This window comes from Enhydra lutris, unplaced genomic scaffold (genome assembly GCF_002288905.1).
Source record: "Enhydra lutris kenyoni isolate GAN:26980312 unplaced genomic scaffold, ASM228890v2 scaffoldscaffold24, whole genome shotgun sequence".
Taxonomy (NCBI): Eukaryota; Metazoa; Chordata; class Mammalia; order Carnivora; family Mustelidae; genus Enhydra; species Enhydra lutris.
In genome coordinates this window covers 22,559,528-22,580,255 of record NW_019154108.1, presented here as the reverse complement: position 1 = coordinate 22,580,255, position 20,728 = coordinate 22,559,528, and the positions used below count along the sequence as shown (strand labels likewise).

Genomic DNA, 20,728 nt, shown 5'->3' with positions numbered 1-20,728 from the left:
AATAATAAAAAAAATCTTAAAAAAAAAAAAATACAGTACCTAACCCACTAATTTACTTGCAAACTTTCCAGGGTTATTTTGAAATGATAAAGCTAAAGCAACAAGCATAGTGCCTGCCTGGCATTAAGAGGTTGTTTAAAATTATTATTATGAGGGCGCTTGGGTGGCTCGGTGGGTTAAAGCCTCTGCCTTCCGCTCCGGTCATGTTCCCAGGGTCCTGGAATGGAGCCCCGGCATCGTGCTCTCTGCTCAGCAGGGAGCCTACTTCCCCCCCTCTCCCTCTGCCTGCCTCTCTGCCTACCTGTGATCTCTGTCTGTCAAAGAAATAAAATAAAATCCTTAAAAAAATGATTATTATGAAAAGACACACACAAATGATTTGAAGCTTGAGAATCTATCCCATTAGTAAAGAGCTCTTCAAATATGCTATGCTTTTGCTTATTAATATACCCCAGCATTTACAACCTTCACTGTCAAAAAAACATTACTTTGAATTCTGATCCCTCCTGACTCTATGTACTCTTCCCCACCCACCCTCAGAAAAATAAAACAGCAACTGATCCCCAGGCAGATTCAATAATCATTTACATCTTTTGAGAGAATAACAGCATATTTTCTGTTTTATCTGTATATACCTGACCTATACAAGATAAAATAAAATTATGTTTAAAAAATAAGGGCCACTTTTACTAAAAATCATGTTCCATATGCTGTAACCCTATCCAGTGAAGAAGGAAACAGATGTGGATCTCACAAGAGGTAATTCAAGGACAGAGCAGAAATTAACAATTCCACCAATACAAGCCAGATCACGTCTAGGTAAATTTTGCAAGTTTAAAATTGAATGAGATACTACTAAAGTCACTTTTTAAAATATATGTGATTTTTTTTTAATTGAGATGTAAGTAACATTTAACATTATATTAGTTTCAGGCACATAACACAATAATTTAACATTTTTATATATTGCAAAATGATTACCACCGTATACTGTCTAGTTAACATATACAACTTCTTAATAAAATAATATTTGCATTTACTACCAGGAATCATCTTAATCCATTCACCTAAGAATTCAGGATAATTGTCCCCCCCCTCAATATCACAAATGGTCTTAAAAGATTTGAACGATTAAAAAATACATCATTTCTCCTACAGTCATGTTCTCCTCTATCATGCAGGGTTCCTCCCTACATTTGAGGATCATCCCTCTTTCCTTGATTTAAGCTCCCTTTCCCTTATGTAGACACTGGAAATTCTAAACCAGATTTCCTAGAGCAATATTACCAAACCAAAATGCTACCCCTTTTTCTCCAAATGGGAATGTCTCAGACTCTAGTTTCTCCTTTTAAACTTAATTTACTTTCATGATTCCTGTCTGAGTACTTCCCAGATTTTCTGTATTTCTCGTAAGTGCATTCATTTATCCTTTCATCCAAAAGTGACTCAAGCATCTAACGTGTATCAGGATAGGTATGCAATAATAATCAAGCTGAATGTATTCTACTCCTTGATGGAACTTCAGGCCGGTAGAGGACCCAAGGAGACAAGAACATTCTAAAATGCCCTATAATTTAAAAGTTGTAAAATGTGAAAGTGTCAAAAAAGACTCAGTTAAGTTTCCATTGCTAGCATCCTCAAATGAAAACGTGTTCTCTCCTAAAGCCAGGAGTTGTTTGACCTGTGTTTGAACTCTGACCTGTACCATCTCATGGCATTCACCTCCTAGCCAAAGATCCCTCAGACTTCTCATAAAAGAATATAGTCCTCTTGCTTTCCCTCCAAACTCTGCATTGTCTCATTCACTTAGCTAAACCGTGATCTGAGTCTTCACACATGAATACGTAGTTTTCCAAAGAAATCATCCTGACACTAACTTCACATTCTGAACTCAGCATCAAACTACCATCTTTTTAAAGCTTTGCCACGCTCTCTTCTACAGAACGACCTCATTCATCTTCCAGTTTGTAATCACGAATAAGCAACAATCAAAGAAAGCAAAATCAGTCAGAAGCAGATGCCACTGGAGCCAAGAGACACGGCTATTTTTAAACAATACCACTAACATCGAGATAAAGATGGCAAATAACACCACCACACCACGTCAACCCGAGGGGCTATCTTCCTCAAAGTACTGGCCTAAACAAACTAATCTCAGCTAGAGAATAAAGAAGTGTAATCTTTCTCTACTGTCCCTCAGAACCTCAGCATTTTTAAGATTCTCTTGAAGGGGCTACTTTGTTTACACCAAACACAGCAAATTCTGAAGATGTTATATCTTTCCATTTTAAAATGGGATTCTGGGGGCGCCTGGGTGGCTCAGTGGGTTAAAGCCTCTGCCTTCGGCTCAGGTCATGATCTCAGGGTCCTGGGATCGAGCCCCGCATCGGGCTCTCTGCTCGGCAAGGAGCCTGCTTCCCCTCTCTCTCCGCCTGCCTCTCTGCCTACTTGTGATCTCTCTCTGTCAAATAAATAAATACAATCTTTAAAAAAAAATTTAAAAAAAATAAAATAAAATAAAATAAAATGGGATTCTGTAACCCACTGTCACACTATATATATTCAGTAATGGGTGACTGGAGCATTTTTGAACTGTGTTAAATGATCACTAAAGAAATCACTAAACTATATACATGTGTGTGTGTGTGTGTGTGTGTGTGTGTGCGTGTGTGTGTATGTACATATTCATTTTGTTAAGTTCAAACAAATAAGTAAGCACATGACAGATAGTTAAATCTGGCCAGCTGCAATGAGAATATCTAGTATTTATTTAGTGCATACTGGGCCAGGCACTGTTCAAAAATTTTCCATGTATTAATTAATTTAGCCATAACCCAACCTTAAGAGGTAGGTACTATGTATAACCCTGTTTCACAGATGATGATGCACGGAAAAGAGAAAGAAAAAAAACAAACTTGTTTAACATCACATGGGCCATTAAGTAGCAGGATCATGATTCCAACCATGACTGACTGACTCTGAGCTTGGGGTCCAAAACATCAGGTCCTGCCAATTTCTTTCAAATGACAACTGTGACGCTCTCTCACTTTGTGACTCCAATAAACACAACCTAACCCTAAATGCCAGGGAGAAAACAAAACAAAACAAAACAAAACAAATGTGGACCCAGCCCTAAGACTGGCTTTTTCCTAAAAACAACAACAACAAAAAATAAACAACCAAAAAAGTTCAAAAATTGAGTGATAAATCAGTCTTGGGAAGAGCCAGATGGATCCAGTGTAAATTCCCACTCTGCAGCTCCAGCTGGTCTCACTGCCCCAAGCAATCATTCCATTCACCTCCTGCAGAGCCGAGAAAGCTGCTGTGGCACTCCTCATCCTCGTCCCTGGCCACAGAAGTCTGCTAACAGCGGATTCGACCTTTTTGTTTCCACTAGGAAACGTACCCTGTCTCTTTGCCTCCTAACCTGCTGCTTCCTAATACATCTGAGGAAGAAGCCAAATCCTGTTTCTCGAAATTCCCCATTACCGGGTCAAAAACCTTCCACAATTCACTGCTGTCGGTAAGAAAACGTCCAAATTCTAACATCTCAAATTCGAGCTCTGCTGTAGCTTAACCCCTGTCTACCCCTTCTTCCTTTATGCATGGATGCTCTGCTCCCATCACACTGGTGTAGACACTGTTTCCTGAACATGCTTGTCCTTCCGAGTCCCATGACTATGAGCAAAGGCCCAGGCTATTCTCTCCACCAGAAGGGCCTTCCACCCCGTTCATAATCCAACCACATCCTTCCTTTAAGGACAAGCCTAAACTACTGGTATCCACTGTAACTCACTGAAAAATCCCATCCCCCTTCCCCTCCCCGTTCTCATCTCCTACCACAATCCCTACTACTCTTTCTCAGTATGTTCCAGCATATTCTCTTCAGCGCTGTTACTCAACACACCAGGCAAACTTCCATTGCCGGACTTTTCTACTCGGAGCAACTTCTGCTGCACCCCCCACACCCCAGTATCATCAGAAATGCTCTTAGCCACGTTTTTGGAACTGTACTTGCAACTCCCTTTACATACATAAACTCTTCTTTCCTCCTTCCCTGGTTTATTTAGCATGTATTGCTATCACTACCTAATGTAAGTAACTTTTGTTTATTTATCTTGCTTCTTGTCTCCTTTACTAAGTAGAACAGAAGTTCCGCGAGGGGAGGGATTCTTAGTGTTTTGCTCACTGCCGAATAGGTAGTATCTAAAGACTGTCTGACATACAGTAGGTGTTTAATAGTTGTTTGTGAAATGAATGAATAATTCCTTCTTATAACTCTGTGTATATTATCTACACTATCTATTTGGCACTTAAAATTATACAATGTAAATACTAAACTCTAGTTAATGATATGCTAAATGTTTAGGGGTGAAGGATAGTGTTATCTGCAGTTTGTTTGTTTGCTTATTTATTTAGAAAGTGCATGAGTGAGGGGAGGGGCAGAGGGAGACAGAGAGACAGAAGCTCAAGCAGACTCCCTGCTGAGGCAGAGCCCAACACAGGGCTGGATCCCCTGACCTCAGCACCACAGCCTGAGCAGAAATCAAGAGTCAGACACCCACTGGACTGAGCCACTCAGGCAGCCTCTCCAATTTGTCCTTAAATGCATCAAAAAAGTAAGATGGTTTGGAGCACGGGGTGGCACAGTTGGTTAAGCAGCCAAATCTTGGTTTCAGCTCAGGTCGTGATCTCAGGGTTGTGAGATTGAGCCCCATGTAAGGGCTCTGTGCTCAATGAGGAGTCTGCTTAAGACTCTCTCTCCTTCTCCCTCTGTCCCTTCCCACCCCACCCGCTCTCTCCCCCCCCCTCTAAAATAAATAAATGGTATTTAAAAAGTAAGATGGTTTGATGGATGTGTAGAAGGGCAGATACGTGGCAAAGTAAACACAGTAAAACATGAATTGTAGAGTCTATGTGTTAGTTATACAAATCTTTCAACTTTTTTTCCATGCTTAAAAATTTTTATAATAAAATTTGGAGAAAAATATAACACTTTAGAAAGCCCTTCCCTGACTATATAAACTTCAGTTGCCCACCAACTATTCCTTATCATATCCCTCTGCTCTATTTTCTTCACAGTATTTCTCTCTAGAGGATATTGTACTGACTGTCCTTTCCTTCTGTTTCTATATACCTCCCCCATTAGAATGCAAGCTCTCTGGGAACCCGAACATCATCTGTCACGTCCTCTACTCTTTGCCCATCACCTAGAATACTGCTTAGAATACAAGTGTTTAATAACTCCTAAGTAAGTAAATTAATGAACAGATGCTTCATGACACTACTTATTGTATTACTTATCAATTTACACATGAATGTTTTACTCCTTTCCAAATGGATTACTAGTTCCTTGAAGATGAACTTGTTGTAGCTTTCTTAATATTTAGCAAAGTATTAGCTACAAAATTTTAGCTGCTCAAATTCTCATATTAAAAAATAGTCTACTGGGTGGCTGGGTGGCTCAGTTGGTTAAGTGTCTGCCTTTGGCTCAGGTCATGATCCCAGAGTTCTGGGATGGAGCTCTGCATTGGGCTCCTTGTTCAGCGGGGAGTCTGCTTCTCCCTCTCTACTACTACTACTACTACTACTCTCTACTACTACTCTCTGCTACTCCTTACTTCTGCTCATGCTCTCTCTCTCTCTCAAATAAAATCTTAAAAAAAATAATCTACTGATAAGTCAGTATTTTAAAATCATATAATAAATTTTTTTTGGCAACCCTGGGTGGGCACAAGATGAAAAATTTTTATTATTGCATTATTATTGTTTTGCTTCCATATCTGTAAAATGTAAAGAATTAAAAATTCTTGAATGAAAATGGTCATATAAAAAAGGTATTCTTTCTTGATCATAGAACTTTATAAATTAGAATGGATCTTATAAATAAATTAATCAAAAATTCTATTTTAGAGATGAAGAAGAGAAGGCAGAAAGAAAGAGTGACAAATCAAACATTGTAGAGGGAGACTAGTGACCAAGACAAAATGAGAGAATGGATCTCCCAATTCCCTGAGTGGATAGTACAAGCCCGTGGGAATCTGGCAATCTCCATCTGGAGACTCCCGTTCTTTTTCTAGCTGGCTGCTGGCCACAGAAATCACTCTCTGTTGACTCAGTATTGACTTCTGGATGACAAAATTTTGAAGAAGTTTTTGTTAATAATGTCTTGGCAGGAAACCTGTGTTCTCTCTTCTCTCTTGGCCAAATCCAAGAGTTGTTTTTTTTTTGTTTTGTTTTGTTTTTTTACTGTTTCAGACTGCTATAATCAAATTCAAGAATTGTTTAAAAACTTCTTTTTCTCACATTATTCCCTCGCAGTCTGTTCTGTCTCACCTCTGTGAACACTGTGGAAAGAAGCCCGTGCTCCTCTGAGAGATGGGATGCAGAGGTGAGGCGGGGCTAGACAGCATGCAAAGGGCATGCCCCGTGATCTGGGTAATGCTGTGGGGTGGGGGGGGGGGGGGGGGGGGGCTCTCCACCCAGCCATATGCATTCACCTTTCTCCCCTTCACCATCGCAGGTCACCAACGTAAACAACTGTCCTTCAGATACAAACTTCAAAGGACGCTTAAGAAAAGAGTGATGAAGAAAAGCTGTTTGGTCAACTGTTTTCTCAGGCTCACTAAAGAAACTAATTATGTAAGCTACTTTAAATGCAGGAATGTAGAAAGTCTTTTTTAGAGCCCGGAGGTTACACAGCTAACCATAGGAAATGACAGGAGAAGAGGAAATGCATGTTTCCCTCCAATATCTTCTCCCATGATCAGACTGAAGAGGGGGGAAAACATACTTTGGAGAGGCCATTCCATGCTTACAAAGCTCTCAACAAACATTTTTTGAGAACCAGTCCTAGCAACTCGATTTAGGAAGGTTGGGGGATGTTAGCCTGTGGCCACCTCTAAACCTTACCCCACCACACATCGACATGTGCCTACAAAGCCTCGTAACTTGCCAGGCCCCGACTTGCTTTCAAGACTCCATGCCTTTGCATTTACATAGTACTTAATATGTTCTAAGCACTCTATGTATGGATGGATACATCTATGTGCATACAGAAGTGATATATATTTCTATAACCAAGCATCGTTATATACTTAATATGTAATAAATTCTATACTTAATAAATACATAAACTAAGCAACACATTGTATCTTATGTAAAAAACTACATAAAAGTATAGTTATGTATGGATACATCCATGTGCCTGCAATAACTTTTTAAGATTTACTTACTTATTTTAGAGAGAGAGAGAGAGAGAGAGAGAGAGAGCAGGGAGGGGCAGAGGGAGAACAAGAGAGAAACCTTAGCAGACTCTGTGCAGAGACTGTGCATATAGTATTGATATGTATTTCTATAACTTAGCATTATTATATATTTCTTTTTTTAAAGATTTTATTTATTTGAGAGAGAGAAAGAGAGAGAGAGCATGAGCAGAGACAGAGGCACAGGGAGAAGCAGACTCCCCACTAAGCAGGGAGCCCAGTGCGGGGCTCAATCCCAGGACCCCTTCAGGTCATGACCTGACCTGAAGGCAGACGCTTACCCGACTGAGCCACCCATGTGCCCCCCCCCTATATATTTCATATGTAATAAATTTTATACTTAATAAATAAACTACGTAATATATAATCTATATCTTATGTAATATGCTATAAAAAGTACAATTAAAAATTACATCTAAATGTATTTAAAATACATGTATATGTAATATAATTATACTATATGTTATTATATGGATATATTATATATAAGTAAAATTAAGTCATTTAATCATAAATGAATTATCATAAACTCTCTTACGAGATATTAGCTCCTTTCTACAGATGAGTAAATCAAGACATGGAAGAGCTAAGTGACTTCACCAGGATGAAACAGATAGTAAGGGACAGAGCCGGCATTTAAACACCAACCTAGCTTCCAATGCCAAGGCATTAACCACTATGTTCCCTGTTCAACCTATTCAAAATCAGCTACTCGTACGCTGCAGTCACTGGCTTCCTCTGACAACAGTCTATCTTTATTCCGTCTTCCAACCACACATTCCTGATTGATGGCTTCTCTCACCGTACGGTGGTTTCATTTCTCACATGTTTCTATCTCCTCTGCCCACTTCCTGTCCCAACCCCCACCTCACCTCCACTCCCACAGAGAGGTAACTGAGGGAAGAGGCTCCTGTGTCTTATTCTTTATTTTCCTTGCACCAAGCACAGTGGCTGGTACACAGCGGACTTCAAGAAACATTTGCTAGAGGAATGAACACCAGAACTTTAAAAAAAAAAAAAAAAAGGCAACAGAACTATGGACAGTGTATCTCTTTGCACTGGAGTAAGACCTGTAGAAAACACTTCCTAGAGCAGCTGAAGGAGTCAGCAGGGCGTGTGGGACTGGAGTGTCCCCAAGACAGCTGGCTGCCCCGCTCACGTGAACTGGTCAGGTAGCCCTTTGGGCTTAAGTTCGTTTCTTTTTTTTTTTTTTTTTTTTTTTTTTTAAGATTTTTATTTATTTATTTGACAGAGAGAGATCACAAGTAGGCACAGAGGCAGACAGAGAGAGGGGGAAGTGACTCCCTGCTGAACAGAGAGCCCGATGTGGGGCTCGATCCCAGGACCCTGGGACCATGACCTGAGCTGAAGGCAGAGGCTTTAACCCACTGAGCCACCCAGGTGCCCCTTAAGTTCGTTTCTAAACAGGTATACATTCATCCGGTAAATACAAACTGTGTATTACCTCTGTGACTGGGCATGCATAACCAGTATTCCTGACCTATAGGATTTTGGTTTAGGGTGAGAGGGAGGAGATAAGAAACTGAACAATTTAAATGACTCAGTCCCAATGAATACCATACATAATTATCTTAGGGCTTCAGAGAAGGAGGAGGTCACTTGGGATAGCAACAGAAAGGAGGTGAGAATTAAGGAACAGGCAGGTTTGAGTGAAGACAGCAATCTGAAGTCATTCCAAGGATGAGCAAAAACAGGGCGCCTCTTCCAACAAGAAATTAATACATTAACCAGCTTTCTGGATCCTGGTCTGTCAGTTGTTTACATTTGTCACTGTAAACTTCGAAAATAGTTCCTTATAAAATTCAAAATCTAATGTTTGCTCTGTATTAATAATCTTTCTAGGGCTTTGTGATTCCTAAATTATTGAAATTGCAGAAACGCAGCAAACCTAGAAATGTGAAAAAAAAAAAAACAAAACCAAAACCTATTCCTTCTGACTTTTCATTGCTGTAGCCCTAATTATTTGAGGATTATTTGAGACAGAAATATCCCCCCATAGAGGCTTAATTTACTGCTAAACATGTAATTTTGGAATAGTTTGGATGTTCCAACAGCTTTCTTTAAAAAAAAATTTTTTTTTAATTTATTTGAGAGAGAACATGAATGAGGGGGAGAGGGAGAGGGAGTGGGAGATAGGGAATCCCAAGCTGACTCTCCACTGAGCAAGAAGCCTGATGTGGGTCTTGATCCCATGCCCCTGAAATCATGACAGGAGCCCCGAAATCAAGTCAGACACTTAACTGACTGAGCCACTCAGGTGCCCCCAGAAGTCATCTCTTTGAGTTTTCTCTCTCTCTCTGCCATTCCTCTCAGATTTTATATCTTCCTTTATCCTCTCAAAAGTTTTCATAGACCTCCTGGGGTGGGGGGAGAGGGGAGTCCAAAGCCATTGCCTCACTTAGAGCAACAACAGAGATTAATGTCTCTGTATTATTTAGTGGAATACTTCAATCAACGCTTATAAATATCAGAACAATAAAAAGATTTGGACAGGAAGTAAAAGGGAACACGAAATTTTCTCTTCAAAAAGCACACATTCAAACAAACAAATAAATAAAAAAGATCCCAGAATAAATAGAGTTTTATCTGACATAAGGTTGAAAAATAATCCTGTTGCGTCACTTACTTGGTTGAAAATAAAAGGAACTTCTTTCTTCTCTCCCACTTTCATAGAGGAAATGGGGAATGTTGCTGTCCCTAAAGTTTCATCCATGACATAATTGGCATCCATTAGTGTGACCTGTAGAGATTAAAAGGTAGAGTACAGGAATACAATTTCTCTTCGATCTATGGAAATTATATCTAAAATTTCTACCACACTTAAAAAAATGAGAGTTCCCAAATGATATTTAATAGCCAATCGAGGCCCTCAATATTCAACAGGCTATAATACTTTGTCTTTTCTTTCTGACACTAAAACAATCATAAACTTTTTCATTTTCCTGATTGACTTATTCATTATCGTGTTTTCAAAAATGGAACCTTGCCATTTTGGAGTATGAGAAATAAATTAATGTAGAAAGTCCACACAACCATTTTGGGAAAGATCTATCTTAACTTATTTTCAGGTTACTTATTTTCAGTTAGGAACTTTAGATTAACAAAGCTAATTTATTTTAAAGTTGGAATCCACTGATGATATTGTTATTCTGTTGTACTTGGACCCTCCTCTATATAACAGAAAATATGTTTTCTCCAAAGCACATGAAGAGGATAAAAGATTCTTCCCAACCCCACCTAACTCTTGTGCTTCCCACTGGACACTCACATCACTTCACATAGACCATCCACAGCCCAGTGTTCCAGGCTGCACAGCTGGACCCCACCTACACCTGCCTGAGGGAAAAGAGGGCACGAAAGGGACAAGCTCAAACACCAGCTTCAACATGAATGATGACCATCGAATGGTCTACAAATGATTCACTGACCTCCAAAACATTTTCCTGGTTAGGATCCAAAATAAACTCGAAGGTCTCATTCCACACAGGGTTTATATCATTATTGAAGTGTCTTGTTCTCTTCCTGCTGTCAGGGGTAGAGGAGATGAAAAGTTCCACATACGGATCTGGAGTGTCAACTGTAGACAGTAAACACAAGTGAGAAGGATGCAAAAATGTGATTCATAATGCCTAATTTGTTTTTATTAGTATGTGTTGTCAGATTATTTTTAGTGAATCTGTAGGAACATATTTAAAATAGCTGAGATGACATACTCTACAAGGGAAGAACACCATAGTTTAGCTACTTCTTATGTGTTATGTCCCTGCCTATCATAACAGTCCTGGGAGAAGGAATCGTTTATGAGGTGATTGACTCAGAATTTCTCTATTCACCTAAAGGATATGTTCAATCAACACCTCAGGGGAACTGCTAAATGATGAAAACAGTCTCACCCAGCTAACTACAGTAGAACCTTCACCCTGGACAATGATGGTGACAAGACCATGGGTTCAGGATCACGGTGCTTGTCTACATTAGAAAAAGTATCCTAATTACTTTATTTGCCAAACAAAATAATGAAAGTCAGTGTGAGATAAATATTGCTTGTAGTTATAGGGTTGCCTTGTATAGCTGTACAGGTTGTACACTGAACACTCTTAGTGGGCTGGCATTTATATTAGTGATCAACAGATATTTCTGTATTTATTATAGAAGTATTCAGTCAGATGGAAGTGGGTGTCTCAAGGAAGTGACAGCTTTTCTCTTGTATATAAAGACCTGCTGGAGTCAGGGCATGATGTGGGTGCCATTTTAAACAGAAGGAAACAATGGCAAATAAAGGAACTATTTAAATTTCTTCCCATTATATATTCAGATAGCAACAAGGCAACTGACACGAAGCAGTAGAAACACTCATCACTCCCTCCTTAGGGGTTCCACTGAATCCTCACCATCTTACAACATTGCACACATTATATTTTATGGATGTAATTATACATGTATCTGTCTTTTCCTACAAGACTCAACAATTTGAGTGCAGTGATCAAGTCTTACTCATTTTTATCTCTTCAGAACTAACAACTATCACAATACTCAAAAATCTCCTAACTTTAGGACTTGACTTTTCTCTTTAACACATCCTTTCCCATGTAATCATTGCAATTCATAACTATAAAAATCAACAGTTGAGTAATGACTGCTAGGATCTCTGTTAAGCACTTTATACACATTAGTTTGGTTCAGATCTCCCAAAGGTGGTACAAATAAGTGTTCTGTTTTAGTGTTGAGGCCACAGGAACTGAGAGATGTTAAGCAATATGTCTAGTATCATCCAGCTAGTAAGTCTCAGAGGAAGATCCGGCTGCAACAATTATTCTCTTAATGACATCATGCTCCTAGGTGCTAAAGACGAGTTCATAAAGTAGGCATTGGTGTCAAAAGAGGAGCTGAACTTAGTTATGGAAAAGGGGGGGGAAAGGATAAAGGGAGGAAGGTACGAGGGAGGAGGGAGAGAGAGGGAGAGAGGAAGGAATATATGCAGTGAGGTGGGGAGGGGAAGGGAGAGGGAGAGAAAGTGAGAGAAAAGGCGGTGCAGAGATCCACACAGAAAGATATAAAAATTGAAAACAAAGGAAAAGCAAAAATAATAGTTCTCAAATTATTGCTCTTCAAAGAAAAATTTTTTAGAAAATATATTTTGTCTTTCAACCATAGTTATGGTCATCAAACAATTTAACCAATGCCCTTCACTTAATTTTTAAGCACTGTTCATAGTTCTATGCAGCGATCACATTTTTTAAGTATGGCTTTTTATTGTAAAGTGGAATGATCTACAAACGAGGTATATGCATTTGGAATTGTCCTTTATTTAATTTTCTCACTTGGACTTAATGCACCTGTTGGTCAAGGGTAGCTGAGCCTCAAAAGAGTACAATATAAATGCCTAGGGTTCTGGTTAAAAATGCAGACCCTTGACCCTCATCCCCTAAGACCTATGATCGGTAGAGCTGCAGAGGGCCTAGGAATCTGCATTTTAAACAAATATTCTAGCTGGCACTGATATAGATCACCTCCTGTTCATACTTTTGATATCCCGTTTTAAGAGAAAAGGAAATAGGCAGTTTGGGGGAATTTACTTATTTATTATTTATTTTCACAGAGGTATAACTGGCATGTAATATTACGCGAGTGGAAGGCATCCGACATGTTGGTCTGAGACACTTACATACTGCAATCTCTAACTCAATGCTTCTCTCTCTCAAGAGGATCATGGAAGACAAACTAGAAAACAAAAGACTGAACAGGAAGGAAGGCGAGGGGAAATGGGCCCAAGAAGAGAAGGGCATGAGACAAGGTGACCCTTCCCACCTCCTCAACCAACGAGGAGACGTTCCTTTGCCTCAGCCATATTTCTGCCATGGTGCCAGAGCTCAAGATTGCAAGTCAGAAATAAAACGACATATTTAGAACAGCAGGTGGTGAAAGATCATCAAGAAAAATATCTTTCCTCTTTTGAGTAGAAGTCAGCACATGATTCAAGGAGAAGATTCAGTTGGGAGTTCACGTTAAACGTATAAAACTGTAGTTCTTCTTCATCCCACAGGTCAGGTTCTTTCTCATGGGGCTAATGCTCTTTTCTATCTGTTTCCCCGAAACACGAGAAAACCCAAAACCAAGCCAACAAAAAAAATCTGGAAAACAAAAAGTGTCTGGGAAGACGAGGCACGCAAACGGTAAACACCACTCATTCATTCAACAAGCATCGGAGTGTCTACTTTATGCCAGGAACCTCCTGTCAAGCAGCCCAACATAGAACTGCAGATTTGGACGATGGGAGTGAGTCAAATGCTAACAGCCTAATTTTAGAGGCAAGAGTAGATGTGAGGCAAGAAGATACACTACGCCAGTGACTAGTAACTCAGTCACCAGGTTATTACCCACAAATAAAGTCAAATCGTAGGCGGAGAAATTGCCTTTGAGGCTTGGTCTTCATTTGAATCTGAGGAGAGGAGGGGGAGGTTTTCTCGGGCCAAAAACGAGAAGGAGAGAGCAGAATGGTACGCTCCTTGGGAGAAAACATGTTGGAAAAGAATGTGGCAAAATGAGGAAGCATAAGTCAGTCAGGGAGGGAAGCAGCGTCCAAGCATTCTGGACGTTCCGTGCAGATCCTATACTTGGCAAATTCTAAGTCCGACCAAATGATAAAGAAAAAAGCATACAAGACGCCAACACTACGCTTGGTATCAAAACATCCACAGACAGACCTTTTTTTGGGGGGAGTGGGGAGGTAAAGAGATAGAAGTATTTTAAGTGAACATACAGAAAAAGCTCTCAAGAGTGAGGGTTGGCCCTGAAGGCCTTCAGGGCTTTTATAGAACGCTAACCAGGGACCTTAAATCCTTCTACCATCTCTGCTGGTATCACCATCAAGCAAGGACTAGTCGTAACACCTCCAGTGGCTTACTTCCTTTTTAGGGTCTGGTTATTCTTTGCTGGTCACAGGTGATTCTCATAAAAAGACACCCACCCCACACGCCTAGGGCAGGGTGGTCTGGTTTGTTCCCTTATCACTGGTTTCCCCACACCTCCACATTTTTGGGATTTCTGTGAGCCTGATCACCTAGCCACCTCTCTATCTCTCCCTACCTAGCCACCTGTCCCTTACTCGTTCCTCTCCCTGGAACAGTAATCCTAACTGCCCTTAGGGAACGGGACGATGATGGCTCTGGCTGCTTCCTGCTGAAATGGGGAGGTGGGCTGTATGGCAGTTAGAATCTATCCAGGGGTGAGTCCAGTGGGGTCCTGATGGGCAGCAAATGGTACATACATCGGCACATGCAAAAGGATGAACATAAAACATGTATGAGGCCCCAAATCATGATCCCATCCTTTAACTAAGATCCCCAATTACCAATTTTTGTCAAACACATCCGTAGATATCTTGATCAGACAGACCTTTTTATTTTTATTTTTTTATATTTTAATTTTTTTATTAACATATAATGTATTATTAGCCCCAGGGGTACAGGTCTGTGAATCACCAGGTTTACAAAAACCAGACATTTTTTATTTATATTTTTTAAAAGATTTTATTTATTTATTTGATAGATCACAAGTAGACAGAGAGGCAGGCAGAGAGAGAGGGGGAAGCAGGCTCCCTGCTGAGCAAAAAGCCTGATGGGGGGGCTTGATCCCAGGACCTTGAGATCATAACCTGAGCTGAAGGCAGAGGCTTAACTGCTGAGCCACCCAAGTGCCCCAAGACAGACCTTTTTTAAAAGCCAATTAGAATCCAGGTCAATTGTCACTCTGGATTCTGCTTTTCACTTTTAAATACAGTCAATATTCCGCAACTCTAGTCAAGAGGGGTAGTTTCTTGAGTTTCTCCCCTTGCTTCATTAGCAAGAGACCTCAACGTGAAGTTGTCACAGGGCGCTGGGCAGTTGAAAAACCACAGCCAGCTGCAAACTCTGATAGCGCCATCGGCATCGCAGCTGATCTTTGCAAGGTGGGAGAGACATGGCCAGCAGCGGCGGACGCTGCAGGGTGAAAAGGAGTTTTAGGACCCGAGTTTAACATCGGATTACGATCATCACGGAGCTCACTTTCTTCATATCATCTACAATCTTCATTGGCTTTGGAAAGAGAAAGCTTCAGGGAAGCTTTGGAAAGGGAAAGCCGTCCATTTTGACAACAAAGCTAAGCCCAGTGCTTTAGATATATCCATTAAGGGGAGAAGAAAAAGGCAAATGCAGGAAAAGAAAATGTTCATTGTTTTTTGTTTGTTTGTTTGTTTGTTTTTTTGTCCTGTACACTTAATTCATTTTTGTGAATTAAGGCCTATAGGGTAACTGGGTGTTGAGTCACGGATTCGACTTCACCTTGATTCGTTCCAGCCAAACAGGCGGTAAACCAAAGAAGTAAGGTGTGGGCAAAGAGGTTCTTACCTCTCGTCCTTTTATTTAAATCCTGACAAACAAAAATGTTGCAAGTGTGGGATACAGATCTTCGTTTGCTCCTATGAGATGACATGAAACTACATGTACCAGAAACAGCTTCAGAATTCCTGGGTTGTAAAACCTCTCCTAAAGCAGTTATGATAGTAGTTTAAGGAGTGCCTACCTAAATTAATAACAGGTCCATCTGTCATTTCAGCTTTGTCTGAGCAAAATATTATGTGACTCATGACAGGGGCTGATGGCGGCTTCTGCACTCTCTTAAGTTCTATTTTAAATGTCCTCCATTTGCTTTCTCATATCCACTTTGCTCAGCAACTTAAACCCTCTGCTTTAAATAATGATGACCTACAACCTGTTGTAATTCTTGTAATAAGCAGAAAAAAAAAAATCCCCCAAGGGGTAGTTCCCCCAAATTCACAGTCAGAATATCACTTTCCAAATAGCTCTTACCGCTGATGGTGAGCTTAAAGTGGGTTTCTCAACATGTGTTCCTCTAAAGCACCTTCACAGAATCATCTGGAGTGTCGAAAACGCAACACTTGACATCCTCAGTAACTTAACCAGGTGATTCTTATATACACAAGTTTGAAAAACATGGTTTAAAGTATATATTTTTAGGGGCGCCTGGGTGGCTTGGTCATTAGGCGTCTGCCTTCAGCTCAGGCCATGATCCCAGGGTTTGGGGATCGAGCCCTGCATCTGGGCTCTCTGCTCAGCGGGAAGCCTGCTTCTCCCTTTCCACTCCCCCTGCTTGTGTTCTCTCTCTCTCTCTGTCAAATAAATAAATAAATAATCTTAAAAAAATAAAGTATATATTACTAGAATAGACTAAACAACACTGATATGAGTAATAGCCACAGAAAAGCAGAAACACTTTGGCACTGAGAAGTCAGCAGGCTTACTGACCTTCTGTCATGGAGTTATTCTGCCCATAGGCCATATTAAGCACAATCCAGTAATTCACTTCCGTTTCTTTCCAGCCATTAGAGACATTTCCAAGTGGTCACATGAAAACAAATCCAAGAATAAGGTACGTGGGGTGTGTTAGTTGGCAATCTATGGAAGGTGACGGGCTGATATTCGAGCATTCTGCTTCTGTCACCACCAAAATAGGAATACCACAATCAAGACCAAAAATTAAATAACAATTTGTTGAAATAAATGAATCTGAATTGTCCTCAAATGTCGTCCTTCCTTTGAAATATTTATGATTTCATGACAATGCTAATTATGTGGAGAATTTAAATCTTTTTGACTTAAAGGTTTAAAAACTTAAAGGGTTTGTGATGGCCAACCTTTTCACTTTTCCTGTACCATGCTGACCAAGTGGCTGGCCAGGAAAGGGACTGTTAGCCTCATAATAAATGTATGAATATCAATAGCAGTTTAGTTCTTTTTTTAACGTACAGTTTTTGTTGAAGGATAATATACAGGCTTAAGAGTTAGCAGATCATAACTGTAGTCTGTTGAGTTTTCAGGTCAAGATACGTAACATTACCAGCATTCCAGAAGCCTCCTTCAACTCCCTCCAGAAGGGTGACTACTACTACCCTGCCTTCTATCACCAGAGAATATTTTTACCTGCTTTTTATCATTATATAAATAGAATCAATAGCACAAAATGTACCACCATTATGTTTGTGAGATCCATCCATGCTGACATGTATAAAACAACGTGTTCATTATTATTGATGTAAACTGTTCCATTGTATAAATGAATATTCCATAAAATATCTATCCATTTCACTGTTAACAGACATTTGGATTGTTTCCAGTTTGGGATATTACCAATGGTGCTGCCATGAACATCCTTGGACATGGCTTTGGTTACATACAAATTTGTATACACATGTACGTATCTGCTGCAAGATTCCTATGAATTGGATTACTTAGAAGTGAAATTATTATGCCATGGTACATACCCCCTGGTGTTAACAGTCACAGGACAGCACATCCTTCCCATACTTAATACTCTCAGTCTTGTAATTTTAACCATCTGGTGGATCAAGAATGATATCTCTGTGGATTTATTTCATAGATCTTTGATGACTATGAGATTGAGTACTTATTCACATGTTGTTGTTTTTTTTTTTAAGATTTTATTTATTTATTTGACAGACAGAGAGATCACAAGTAGGCAGAGAGGCAGGCAGAGAGAGGGGGAAGCAGGATCCCCGCTGAGCAGGGAGCCCGATGTGGGGCTCAATCCCATCATGACCTGAGCTGAAGGCAGAGGCTTAACCCACTGAGCCACCCAGGTGCCCCTTGATCTTATCTTTTGGAACACCTGGCAATTCTCAGCAGAATGCCAGACCTTTTTATGAAAATCTGTGAGGCAGCTAGATCTATCTCCACAGAGCACCAGCTTATCTTCTGGCAGGCAGTGAGAATAGGACGCATCTCCTCAATTTAACCCCAAATCTCAAATTTGAGATTGACTCAAATCCTTGCAAGGTTCAGCCTACCTCTTGTTCATTCCCACTGTGTAGTAGGCTTACATTTGGCAGTTCTGATCTCCAGTATTTTTCCCTCTTAGCACCGTGAGGCTGCCAATATCTCTGCTTTGTTTGGGGGGGGGGGGGATTTTATGTTTGCTTCTCAGCCTGTTGCCCTGCACAGATTAAGACTTTGACTAGTGGACGTGGTGAAGGCGCTCTCTTTCAGCTTCTCTAGGCTTCCTTTCTCTCAGAGATCTTGCCCCATCAAATTCTAACTGGCTTTAGAAATTTTCTGAAATGCAGTTTTTGTGTCCCCAAGTCCTTCAAGATTGCCAAAGCTCTGTTGGATTCTCTGCCTCTTCACTGCCTAGCTACTTCCCACATCCCTGTGTCCCTGTTACCCCCCAAACCCACCTAGATCCAGTAGTGGATTGAGGGGGGAATCGGCTTGCAGAACCCTGGGTCTACTTCAGTGACTTCTTTTCTCTGGGATATTGGTCCTTCAAATCTCAGTTGACAGTGGCTTTTCAACCCTTCAGACATTTTTAAAATTAATTTAATCTGTGGCTTCTAAGTCGCACTTAAGGGAAATGAATGCTCTGCTCCTAGTTACTTCAGCCCATTCTAATGACCACTGAGTCATCAACCTGACCCAATATATACTAATCCCTTATTCCTTTTATCGTCACTCCTCACATGACTGTCCAGATATTTACTGCACTTCTCAAGTTCCCTACCCACTCCTCCTCATCCAAGGACACAACTCAGACTCATCCTTCCCTGGGAAAACAAAAGGAGAGGATTAGATGTACTCATTCAATTTCCCTTCCACATACCTCACAACCATAAAGCAATATTTATAATTAGAAAATGTATTTATTCATACTTAATGATCTATTTAAAATGATTCATACTAAGACCTTCAGGTCATAGAAGAAATAGGCTCTATACCCTCTTCTTTCAATTTCATACTATTCTCTACCTCTTCTATTTCTCATTTATCCCTAGCCCCAAATTGAATCTGTAATTATTTGCTTTGCCCTGGCCACATCTTCTCAACCTATAAACACATACAGATCAATAACAAAATAAACAAAATTTCATTAATTTTTGCCAATTCCTCAAGATCCTTCCTATCCTCAGCAAAGAGTCTAGAAAAATAAATGTAGTCTATACTGGGGCAGCTGGGTGGTACAGTCAGGTAAGCGTCTGACTCTTGGTTTTGGCTCAGGTCATGATCTCAAGATCTGAGCTCGAGCCCTGCATCAGGCTCCATGCTCAGCAGAAAGAGTCTGCTCGAAATTCTCTCTCCCCCTCTCCCTCTCCCCCTCCCTCTATGCTCTTGTTCTCTCTCTGTCAAATAGATAAATCTTTTTTTAAAATGTAGTCTAGGGTGGCTCAGTGGGTTAAAGCCTCTGCCTTTGGTTCAGGTCATGGTCTCAGGGTCCTGAGATCGAGCCCCGCATCGGGCTCTCTGCTCAGGGGGAGTCTGCTTCCCCCCCTCCCCTGCCTGCCTCTCTGACTTCTTGTGATCTCTCTCTTTGTCAAATAAATAAATAAAATCTTTAAGAGAAAATGTAGTCTATACTGTTTCTAACCCCATCATCTTGTAAAATTCTGACACATTGCGCTCCACCTTGTTCTATTACTTAATCAGTTATTCTCCCTATTGTAACTTTTTTCTCGGCTTTATTGAGATATGAGATGTACAACATGATTATTTGATACACATACTGCCAAGTGACTATCACAGTAGGGCTGGTTAGCAACTCTATCTCTCCCACAAATGCCATTTCTTTTTGTGATGAAAACCTTGAAGATCTACTTTCTTAGCAACTTCCAAATTGCTAATATTCCAAATACTCTATTACTCCAAATACTGCTAATATTGTCATTAGCAATTGTTAACTATGATAACTATGTATTGTTAACTATGTTATTGTTAAGTACTGTTCACAGTATTTTTTTGTTAACATATTGTTAACTATGTTATATATGTTAACTATGTTAACGATACGTTAACAGTATTGTTAACTATGATCACCATGTTGTAATTAGATTCCCAGAACTTATCCATCTTATATCCTTTGACGGACAACTCTCTATACCCGCCTCCCACTACCCGAGTTCCCGGCAACCACTGTGCCCCTATTGTAGCTTCAATATAGAACTCAATGAGCTTTTTCTCAACGCAATAGCCTTTGTGCAAATAAAAGACATCACTATTTGTGATTTCCTACCTAGTTCTATAAATGTTCCCTTAGCATATCTTTCTCTACCATTTTCCCCCTCAATTCACACTAACTTGTGGCTTTCATGTCACACCTCTTAGATATCCCTCAAAAGAGACCTTCGAGATGAAGTGAACCCCTTAAAAAAAAATGAATGCTCATGTAGTCAAAACCGACTTGTAAAGGAATGTCCCTGTAATTTACAGTCTTAAAAAACACACTCAAAATGTACCACTCAGATCATGACACACATGAATCCTGCAGTTTGATTAATCTCAGATCCTTTAAAACTGATAGTCTTCAAGGTTTAAAGTGCATAATGCATTCATTCACTCCCTCAAGGTTGTAAGAAGCAGGTGGTATAAACACGACAA

General features: G+C 40.1%; 1 protein-coding gene across 1 annotated transcript in view; it reads right to left on the bottom strand.

Annotated features, from left to right (window-relative positions):
- Positions 1-20,728, bottom strand: part of LOC111150782 (phospholipase A2 group IVA) — a 164,086-nt gene that overhangs the window by 80,550 nt on the left and 62,808 nt on the right. The window contains exons 5-6 of the mRNA XM_022508381.1: positions 10,715-10,863; positions 9,913-10,026 (exon numbers count right to left, since the gene is read on the bottom strand). Coding sequence (XP_022364089.1) covers positions 9,913-10,026; positions 10,715-10,863 — 263 coding nt within the window. The remainder of the gene's footprint in view (positions 1-9,912; positions 10,027-10,714; positions 10,864-20,728) is intronic.